At 45.3% G+C, this 11,560-nt stretch overlaps 1 protein-coding gene across 1 annotated transcript; it reads right to left on the bottom strand.

Annotated features, from left to right (window-relative positions):
• Positions 1 to 2,250: 2,250 nt before the first annotated feature.
• On the bottom strand, positions 2,251 to 8,560 carry LOC104507573 (sorting nexin-14-like; the record flags this gene model as incomplete). The annotated part of the gene is made up of 6 exons (XM_010148900.1): positions 2,251 to 2,457; positions 5,103 to 5,159; positions 5,298 to 5,389; positions 6,064 to 6,159; positions 7,626 to 7,790; positions 8,437 to 8,560. Coding segments are annotated over 6 exons (573 nt in total), but the record flags the coding sequence as incomplete, so codon positions are not given.
• Between the last annotated feature and the right edge of the window lie 3,000 nt (positions 8,561 to 11,560).

Here is an 11,560-nt window from a genome sequence, read left to right as displayed (position 1 = left end):
CCCAGCGTCATTAAAAGCACAAGGTCCACTTATATGCAACTTAAAAAAGTTTTTCCATCTTACTTTCCAAGATGGAGCGTCTCACTTATTAACGGGAAAGAGGAAAGGAAAGCTAGATTTGGTTTTCATCCATTTTAGCAAACTGAGTACATACACTTCACTCTTTAACATAACCAGTTTGGGGACTGTGTCTAGAGTGAGAACACAATCTATGTTTCATAGAAAAATACCCAATTTTACACCTTCTTCCAAAGAAAAAGGGATCCCTGACCACTACCCTGCACCAGCCGTGTTCAGAGAGAACGTTGGATTCGCGCATGGACTCCTGCAGCACCGTGGCAACCTTCGGAAGTTGCCCAGTGACGCGGCTTGTCGCAGCATAACCGGGCTTTATCGTAACCTTGATCCTATTGGGAGTATAAAATGGGAAATCAGATTAAATGCTAAGTGTATGCTCCCGATGCTTTCTCCAGAAGTGATTGCTTATGAATGGTGCAAATGATTATCTTTCTAACATCGTTCACTTTCGGACTTTGGACATTAGCATGTTTCCATGTTGTTTAGTGCCGTAGTAAACCAACCTTCAGTGCTCTGAATAAACCTGCTCTGTTTTCCTGGAAAGCGCACTGCATTTTTTTAGGCCTGAACTACTCGCCTCAAAGCCAACACACCCACAGATCCCGAGGAGATGGTGCACAAAGATAACCATTTAGTATGCTCACACTGCAAGACCTCATTAGTTTCCAGACCAATTCAAGGGTTGGGCATGGAAATATCTGGACCACGGAGCTGTGTGGGGTAAGTCGTGTGAGAACAGGGACAAAAAACAACCACCAACCTCGCCACGCTACCGGTTGTGATGTGGCGTTGGTGATTTGTCAATACCAGCCCCTAAAGTTACTAATTTACAGAAGGATCTTCCCCAAATCAACATCAAACCCGTAACAGGGTGCCCTTGGGGACCGGGCTGTACCTGCACGTTAATTTCTGAAGTTGTAACACCACCTTTGGGCATACCCAGAGAGAGCTGGGTCTGTTGAGCTGGGAGAAGAGGAGGCTGAGGGGGGATCTTATCAATGCTTATCAATACCTAAAGGGTGGGTGTCAGGAAGGTGGGGCCAGGCTCTTCTCAGTGGTGTCCTGGGACAGGACTGGGGGCAACGGCCATAAACTGGAGCACAGAAGGTTCAGCCTGAACATGAGGAAACCCTTCTTCCCTGTGAGGTGACAGAGCCCTGGAACAGGCTGCCCAGAGAGGTGGTGGAGTCTCCTTCCCTGGAGACTTTCAAAAGCCGCCTGGACTTGTTCCTGTGTGATCTACTCTAGGTGATCCTGCTCTGGCAGGGGGGTTGGATGAGATGATCTCTAGAGGCCCCTTACAACCCCTTCCACTCTGTGAATCTGTGTAAATAACACTTGAAGTTCATCTGAAAAACAGAAGGAAATGGTATGCAAAAGTGGCACAGACGGATGATGTTGTTGACAGAGCACGCTCATACTGCATCGGACCGGTTCGCCTGTGAACGGAGAAAGGGGGTGTTGTCTGAAAGGAAAAAAATCGAGGAGTGCCTATTAAAACATCTCTGTATTGTTCTGCGAGCAAAGCACGCTAAAAATCCAGACCAGGGTCCTTTTCAAAGCCTCTTTTATAAAGGCTGGGCCAACAACGCAAGATTCACAGGCAAAACCTTCCACCCCAAACCGCGACGAACAGACCTCGCATCCTCTTTTCTAAGCCCGTGAAGAGGCCGTCGCAGAAGAATAGTGACAAACCCAAGGAAGAAACTGCAGAAAAATAAAGGCTGAAGTAAAAGGCAAAACCACTTCTCACACCCATTATTATTTTCAGACTGCTCTAGATTTGAAGGTCAGATATTCAAATAAACTAAATGACATGATTTTCCACGCTTACGGAAAGCACAACGGCCAGAGATAGTTCTGAGGCGATTCGTACGTAATAGATTCAATCACGTAATTTTGTTTTCCAAAGCTTAGGAAGGTTCGTTAACACCATTAAAAATAACTTCAAGGGAGTATTCTATAACTTCTTCCGAGCAATTCTTCTACGTATCCTTTAAGGATGACAACAGCAACTGCTCTTTCAGCACAGCATATGTTCCCTGGTCTCCCAGCTGTCGTCTTTTATGCCATCCCATAACTTCACACAGATATTTCAGGGAAATTCATTTGACTTTTACTCAGAACACCTAAAAAAAAATTTAAATAAACAGTACAGATATATTATTTACTTGTAACTGGTATTAAATTTTAATGTCTTTATTGCATAAAGAGATTTTTTTTTTAAGAACTTAAAATTTTACGTTATTTACAAGGAAATGTACAGTGCAAGGGGGAAAATATCACGCGTCCATTACAACAGCCGATGTTGCTGCTGGGCGTCCAGCAAGGTCCCTGCGTTCACATCCAAGAGGACACGCAGCTGGCTTCCTTTGGACCCTGTCAAACAGCAAAGGGGAGAAACATTCACTCAAGTGCAAAGAAAAATGTGTATTTACACAGAAATGATCGAGCTGAGCTGCAATGGTTAATGGTATTGGGAAACATCCACCTGAAACCAGAGTGAAGAGAAAGACAGGCTTTCAGGGTTTTAATGCTGTTTCTCAAAATAAGTGTTTTCTTCTTCCTCTGGAAGTTCTCACCTCCCCCATTCCTAACCACTAAGTACAATGCTCTTAACGCAGCAATTTTCTGCTCTGGAAATAGCGCTCTCACGGCAGTTTTTTCCACTGGGTTTCCTTCCTTCCACTGCTAGGAATACTTCTCCTATCTCAGCTGTCCCTTTTCCTCAGATTGTGGCTGACAGACTTCCAAGGGACTGGCCATACGCTGCGTCAAAGGCAAAACTCACGTCCTGGGCAGTTTCCAGCTCCTGTCCCTTACACACGCTGCCGTTAAACGTGGGGGTGCTCAAGTGATCCAGTATCCGCACTGGTACGTGTAGGGGGATACACCTTCAAGATACCAGATCTCCAGTGCGGGAAGCAGACTGACAGCCCCGCTAATGAATACTTTCCCATTTATCCCATCACTGTCTCCCCCGCCAAAGGAGCGGTGCTCAAAGCAAAGCTCCCAAGGATGCTCAGTTTTCCCTTTAAGTGCTGACCTGCCTGAAGTATCTGTGTGTTCTCTGCTGTACCGATGCACGTGTTTCGGTACCAAGCACCTGGAAAAGGACGAGTCTCTGTCGAACAGAACAGGCATCGCTGTGATTCCTCCCCTGCCCGCGCCCAGGAGGCCATTTGCGGCCCTTGCTGTGAGGGCGCACAGATGGCTCACGGTCAGCTTGGTGTCCATCGGGACCCCCAGGCCCTTTCCTGCCAGGCTGCTCTCCAAATGGGTGAGCCTGTCCTGGTACCTGGGGCTGTTTCTCCCCAGGGACAGAACTTTGGATTTCCCTTGACTGAAGCTCATGAGGTTCCCTGTTAGCCTGTGATGAAAGGCTGCGAGAGTTGGGCTTGTTCAGCCTGGAGAAGAGAAGGCTCCGGGGAGACCTTATAGCACCTTCCAGTACCTGAAGGGGCTACAAGGAAGCTGGGGGGGACTTTTTACAAGGGCCTGTAGTGACAGGACAAGGGGTAACGGGTTTAAATTGGAAGTGGGGAGGTTTAGATTGGATATCAGGAAGAAGTTCTTCCCGGAGAGGGTGGTGAGGCACTGGAACAGGTTGCCCAGGGAAGCTGTGGATGCCCCATCCCTGGAAGTGTTCAAGGCCCGGCTGGATGAGGCTTTGAGCAACCTGGTCTAGTGGAAGGTGTCCCTGCCCATGGCAGGGGGGGTGGAACTAGATGGTCTTTAAGCTCCCTTCCACCCCAAACCGTTCTATGATTCTATGATTTTTCCAGCCTGTCCAGGTACCTCTGGGATGGCAACACAGCCCTCTGATCTTCCAGCCATTCCTTCCAGTTTTGTGTCACCACCAGCCTTGCTCTGCCCCCTCACCCACATCAGTGAAGATGTTAAACAGGACTGGACCCACAACTGACCCATGGGATACCCCCCTAGTTACTTCATTCCACTGATCGCCAGCCCCCGGGCCTGACCGGTGCCTTAAACACTATTGAAATGCATAACACACGAAGTCTTTAGTTTTTTTCAGGAGGCTGGCCAGCATTCCTATATATATAATTACTAGCTGCTGAGATACAAAAACAGTTTAGTGGAGTAAAGCAGCGGGGCTAAATCAGGTCTTGTCTTACAGCACAGAAGTCACCAGGCTACGACTTTACCCCTCTGGTGGGTTGGGCCTTCTGTTTGCTTTTCGCTGTTTGAACTCCGACGCGAGGAGGCCAGCTACGGAGCCGATGCACCAAGTAGGCTAGGTTTGCTCAGCCGGCCTCCCCTCAGGATAACGACGGAAGGTGCCCATGCTTGTTCCGACACCTTCGTTTGTTCATCATGCCAAACAAGTCACGGCTGGCTCTCCACAGTTCTCGGACACAGGGCTCAGGCAACAAACAGCTGAGCTGCGAGGGCAGCGATTTGTTTGTTAACACCCCGTTAACTCTCCAACATCTCCTGCGTGCCACGAAGACCAAGCTGTAAACGACGTAAGACTTTGTGGGGGTTTGATACGCACAAGTACCCACACCACATGGATCAAACCCGTAATGATACCCGGTATTTTGTCTTGCGTGAACTCCTTCTCCTTCACCTGGAGAGCGGGAGTGAATGCTGCCGGGACCAAACCAGAGGTAAGAAACCCTCCGGCCAAACGCTCTCAAGAAAAACGCCGCCGAACCTCAACCTGAGCTCCGCACGCAGAATTCACTTCCTAAATGGGGAAAGCGGTGGTAATCAATCATTCTCAAAAAGGCACAGGGATCCTGACCACTGATTGCCCTGCCCAATTCTACTGAAGGGCAGCTCAGACTTGCTGTATGACAGACACCTGATTTGATTTGGAAAAAGCCAATTGACAAAAATCTAAATAATCCCAATTTCCATGCTTCCAACACATTAATATAACACAGGTTTTCCTCAAAATTAGTATTACGAGGGAACAGCAGCAAAAATGCACCCACGACCAGACTCACTCGCAGCTTGACGACGTTCCGCAGCTCTCAAACAGGGTTAGCACGTACCTTACTCAGCTCTGGAAAGAGTTCCTGAATCCCGATGTCCAGCAGAACGTAAGTTAACTAAAGGAAAACAAAGAAAATTGGAACCACTCCACGGCAACACTCCTGCTCTTTATTTTTAACTCCTCTGCTACAGCCATACCTTCACCTCAGGAAATTCTGTGCCAAAAGGCAAGTTTCTCTCCTGTTAGGAGTTACCTGTTTGTTGAGCACCGGTTGCTGCATCCCGTCAAACAGAAGCCTGATGCCTTCGTATTTCGCCTCTTCCCCAATGCACTTGCCTATTAAATCTAGATCAGACACCAACAACAAACACACAAGTCATTAGGAGGCACCGCAACACAGCTACACGAGGCAGTTATAGAACCTCTGTAATTAAAAAACCAGAAGTTTAATTTAGAGAAAGAGGTCAAATTTTATCTGTTTTTTTTATGTTTAAAGTGGTAAATGGAAAACACAAACCATCCTTTCTTCCTCCCTTTCCTTCAGGGCCACACAGCTAATTATTACACTTTGTAAAATATCTATATATTGCCCTAATACGCTGTTTAATAAACCACAAGCTGAAATGTTTTAACTCCTTTCTGAATAACCCGGCAAATGGGACCCTCCTTCCTTAGATTTCTCTTCTGGCTTCATGGTGTGCCTTTTTTAACCCAGATTTAATCTGGATAAATACAAAACATAGAAGCATTCTAAAGATGAATAATATGATATGAAGTACATTTGCAAGGGTCATTTCCATCATGTCCTTATTAATCACTGTGCTACAACCTTAGTCAGCAACATTAAGTGTGATGAAATCGAGTTCCTGGGTTTTTACACCTAGTAGCAACATACTAGTCAACTCACATCTCAGCAGCGTGAGTATTGCTTAATTTGGAAAGCTAATGTGACTGTATCTGGGTTACATATCTGCTGGAACGATGAACCATGCTCACTGGAGAGTCACGAAATACAGAACCTGGAATGTATCTCATCATTTCTTCAAAAGTCTGCTTTGCCCGCTTCTGTTTATCCTGGAGAGAACGAGGTTCGGTATTTTCACAGAACACAGCATCTGCAGCAGAGACACATTGAAGAACAGGTCTTTAGGAAGCTACCGCCATACGCAACGTTGTTCAGATTCCAAGATAAGCTTCTTTTCTTGACTGGAAGGGAATTCCAGTCTTGTCAGACAACAGCCTTTCTAGCAAAAGCCTGACCGAATCCAGAATACCCCACCTGTGTAGGGGACAACCGACTTTCGCCAATTTGCTTCCGTTCTTTTCAAATTTTTAAAGCATGATCTCCCAAGTTTGGCTCAATTCTACTTAAGTTATGATCTCCTTACTTACAATTTCCTTTATGTTTTCAAAACTGTGTGCAGTATTTACAACGCGTGCTAAAAACGCTGTCTGGATCTGTCAAAAACATCAGATTTCCCTAATCACAGAATCATAGAACGGTTGGGGTTGGAAGGGACCTTAAAGTCCATCTAGTTCCAACCCCCCTGCCATGGGCAGGGACACCTTCCACTAGACCAGGTTGCTCAAAGCCTCATCCAGCCTGGCCTTGAACACTTCCAGGGATGGGGCATCCACAGCTTCTCTGGGCAACCTGTTCCAGTGCCTCACCACCCTCTCCGGGAAGAACTTCTTCCTGATATCTAATCTAAACCTCCCCACTTCCAATTTAAACCCGTTCCCCCTTGTCCTGTCACTACAGGCCCTTGTAAAAAGGCCCCCCCAGCTTCCTTGTAGCCCCTTCAGGTACTGGAAGGTGCTATAAGGTCTCCCCGGAGCCTTCTCTTCTCCAGGCTGAACAAGCCCAACTCTCTCAGCCTGTCCCCATAGCAGAGGGGCTCCAGCCCTCTGAATGAGAAAGCAAGAACTGCTGTTCGTCAGAAATATTAGGCACTCTGTTTTGGTTTTAGGCTCTGAAAGACTTCACTTCTTTCCTTTTTTGTCTGCCACAAGCTTCCTTTTTGGCTCCGTAAGGACAGAGCTGTCTCGATTCCAGAGCTTTGGCCAGACGCGTTGTTTAGATCCGACTGTAGTCAGATAATGCTTCTCTACAGCTATGAGGATTTTTAAATGCCCTTTTTTTTTTTTAAACCCTCCTCCCTACCCTTATTTGAAGGTCAAGAACACCCAAGCCCCCTCAAAAGCTCACCAGCACCACAAAGGGAACAGAGATATTAACAATAAAGGACCATGACGCAGCGCACAAGTCATTTAAAAGATCGGATGAAATATTCGAGCTCTGACACACCAACCCACCTCCATTCTGCTTTCCTTGTTCCTCGCACAACTTAGCAAACAGCTGTTTGCAGTGCTTTTTGCTGTAATCACCACTGACAGACAACACGGCTGACTCAGCACCTTTCCACAACAAGCTTTTGGAATCTTTTTGTAGGCTCACTTGATTTTTAAAGCTCCATTAGCTTTAATCAAGCATCGCAAAGTTCAGGACTTGGAAACTTCAACAGAAGGGATTTCAAGTTAAAGCAGTATTTTCCACATCGAAGACGTAATTTTTACTGACCTCTCAGCAGCGTTATCAGAGAAACCAACCGGTGCTCCTGAAACAGCTGTTCTAACTTATAATCCAAGTAATAGTCCGTGTACAGCTCCAGTGTGTTTTTGAAGAGAATTCTTCCTCCCATCAAGAGGTGATGAAGCCAGTCAGGAATGCGGAAAACTACCCTACCTGGAAAGTTATAGTAACACACGATGACAAGGTTCTCCTAATACTGATGATAAAGGAATGGTTGGGGTTGGAAGGGACCTTAAAGATCATCTAGTTCCAACCTCCCTGCCATGGGCAGGGACACCTTCCACTAGACCAGGTTGCTCAAAGCCTCATCCAGCCTGGCCTTGAACACTTCCAGGGACGGGGCATCCACAGCTTCCCTGGGCAACCAATCACTTATTCAAAAGAAAAAAAAAAGAACAATGGAAAATAAAAATATTGCAAACGAGCAAATAATATCTTAGTTGTGTTAGTGCAACACTGGGAAAAAAAAAATTCTCCAGATTGCTTATCAAATACTTCTTTTAGCTACTTTTAATAATTAGTTCCCAGAGCGTACAAGCAGCCTAGGCACCTCTGAGAAAAAGGAAGGGACCTACTCCCATAAGCTCATACTCTGAGATGCAGGAAAGAGATAAAACAACTGAGCAGTAATAAACGATAAATGATGATGTTTTAGCACTTTGTTCTTAAGTTGTATATTGTTAAGCTTGCAAGTGCTGAATTATATACGAGTACTAGAACAGACTTATTTCTTACCAAAGAACATGAACTTCCCATTTGGCATAAAGTATAAGAATAATTAAGAGAAATCACTTCTTACCAACATACATCAAGTAGTCATAAACTCCTTCTACAGTCATCATTTCCATGAAGTAGTTCTGGTTTTGTCGTCTTTCTGTATTCTCAGAGCGGTTTGCATTATTCTTGAATAAATCATTGAAAAGCTAAAAACAGAAACGTAAGACTGAAAACATCGCATTCAAAGGCAAAAGGAATGCCATCGGCTCCTTGTGTGGAATTTTTTTTTTTTTAATTAGGAGTAGCTTTTTTCCAAGACTTTTCAAAGAACTAATTAGTTTTGTTTTTAAAAACACACACAAACCTACAACCTCTTCACTTTCCAAAGAGGGATTAAAAAAAAAAAAAATCCAGAGCATCTCACATGTTGCCAAGATACCTGATGACAACCAAAACACCTGGATTCAGAACAAATCAGCAGGGTTACTGAGACATTAATTCATGAGCCCTTTTGCTCCTGATAACTCCATGTATCCAGACTTTTATCACAGGCTTTGATTCCTTTGATGCATCCTGTTATGTCAATAAGGTGCATAAAGGATATAGAGTTTGTCAGCCTTAAATCACAGGGGAACCCTACGACATCAAGGTGTTCTTAAAATTTCCTGCTGGCTTCCATTCTGAAATAAATACAATGGTTTCTGGACAAAATATCCAACTTTTCACACAGGGAAATCCCTTTTTTCCTGCCAGCTTGATTATTTATAGCAAAAACCTCACAAATCTTTAAGTTACCAAAGTATGAGTTTCTTTCCACTTACCCCATTCTCCCTTTCCCCCCCACCCCCACCCCTTTTTCCCCTTTATCCTTTTGCTCTCCCAGATTCTGGCCCCATCACCAAGATCACTCCATTTCTTTGCCTTTGGTTCTTCTCCAAAAGATACCATTATACTACTCGTAAAATCCCCAAAACCTCTTTCCTGCATCCCATAAAGAGTCCCACACCACCTAGGCAGAACTGCCTTCCCCCTCTCCCCTGCCAAGTCTTTGGGCTCCAGCAGCTGGAAAGGAGGAGTTCTCTGAACCCTGAGGCTCTCCACATTTGACAATACCTTGCAGTCACCGTAAACAGTTTATTTTAAACTGGCTTATCCCCAAAATCGTTGATCTAAAGATTTAAAAAAAAAAAAAAAAACCAAAAAAACACCACAAAAAAAACCCCAACATTTTATACAAAATAATCTGTATTATGAAAAGAAAGTTCAAAAGTTTATGCCAAGCTTCTAAAAAAAACCATCCCAGAACTAGAAGCCAACGCAAGGTAATTACAGCGCTGCCTGGTTCGAGATGACTGCTACTGCCACCCCTTTTCTGTATCGCCCCCAGGTTATAAACAGTCCCGAGGAACGGGAAGCAATTTGCTTGTATGCGGTCCGCTTCCTGTAGCGCGGTTCTCCCCAGAATCAGCAAGGACCTAAAACATCCAAATCCCACCAGGCTCCGAACCACGCAAGTCTCTGAACAGAACGCGCTCTCGGGAGAATTTACATCAGGAAATCTGGCAAGACTCGGGTTGCGGCTCGTACTTCTTCAGGCCCCAGCGTTCGTTAAGCGCTGAAGCGCCGGCATTAGCCCCCCAAAGTTCCCCAGAACGAAACGCCACCACGTTATTATGTAAACGACACGGGAGAGCGAACGTGGTGGGTGCACTGGTGGGTGACCAGTGTCCAGGCAAGTAACAAACCTAAGCAGAACGCACGATCGCTCACTCCTACTGTTAGAAAGCGTCCCTGGCACATGGTTAAAAAAAACCCTGTATAAACTCAAGCCTGTATCCTCCTCAGTTGTGAGACTGGGACCCCGAGAAAAATCTTATTAATTATTGCAACTTAAACAACAGCCTCATTTATTTTTCAGACACACCCCGCGACGGGACAGAGGCGATACACGCCGAGCCAACTCAAAGCAGCCCATTGTGCAACGCAGATAAGGGTTCAGAGGAGCGCGTACAGGCCAAACTCAATCATTAACAGCAGCCTGGTAGGACACCTATAAAAACAAAAAATCAGGTGGCAGAGCCCACCTTCGGGCAAAGCTTTCTAACCGTTATTTCAACTTCCACCCCAAAGCAGTATCTTTTGAACGCTGCATGTCCCTCTGCACCTCACACATAACAGTTCCTTGCCCGCTGTGAAGCTCTGAGAGCCAAGTCCATGAGCGATGAGAGTCTGACGGACGCGGCAGCTTTAACACGAAGCGGCATCGCATCTCCGCTTGGATGTTTTGCACTTCCCACGATTTTGGCCCAGAGGAAAGCCAAGTGAAAGACACACAGCTGGATATTTAATACATAAGTCGGTTATAGTCACAATTCCAATAAGCACAGGATTTTGCTTTTACACTTTTCTGGGCATCTTAGTATCTGAGACATAATATGACGCTCACCGTTGTAATCAGACTAAAAAAAGATAAGCAAGACGAACTCTAATGCTATCATTCATTATTCAGATCTTTAAGATTAAACAGTAACTGCGATTATAACGATGAAATATTCTTAAAAGGCTTTCAATGAGGACATTCCATGGCTTGGTATTGGTTAATAATGGAAGCCAAGCTCCTGAAGCAAGAGAAAAGCAAAAGGCCTGTATTAAGACCAAAGTAATCCCTTGTACAACAGGCTATGTACTGTACCTTCACGGGAAAAGCTGGCAAAGTAAGCAAGTGCTTTGCCAGCATACTTACTTTGCGAGTAGGTAATGAGGCTTACATAAAACGCCCAACAGAAAAAAATAGTTACTCAACAGTTAAGCGAGTGCACATGCAAATACACACCCGAGCACTCCAGCATAGGTGTGAAGTTCATAGAAGCAATACCACGATTAGGAACAACATCCACAGCCAGAGGCATGGACCTCGCCACCGTTTTTCCTGCTCATTTGCCAAAACAGGTGACTACACCGAAGTGTGTATGTGGTGTCTGAACCACTGTTAGTGTACTGAAACACACCCGTGTCTTCCTCCAAGGAACTATGCATAAACACACAGCACCCTGCTGGTGTTCCAAAAGCAGTTTCTCTTGCTGTCAGCAGGTCATCGCAAGCCAGCAGAACAATGCCCTTGCAGGCACGCTTTGCAAAGCATCAGCTGAGAAATTCTGACCTATTCTAAAGAGTCTGACAAAATCGTAGAATCACAGAACAGTTTG

Source organism: Eurypyga helias, unplaced genomic scaffold, assembly GCF_000690775.1.
Source record: "Eurypyga helias isolate BGI_N326 unplaced genomic scaffold, ASM69077v1 scaffold12973, whole genome shotgun sequence".
Lineage (NCBI taxonomy): Eukaryota > Metazoa > Chordata > Aves > Eurypygiformes > Eurypygidae > Eurypyga > Eurypyga helias.
This window is presented reverse-complemented; position numbering and strand designations above follow the sequence as displayed.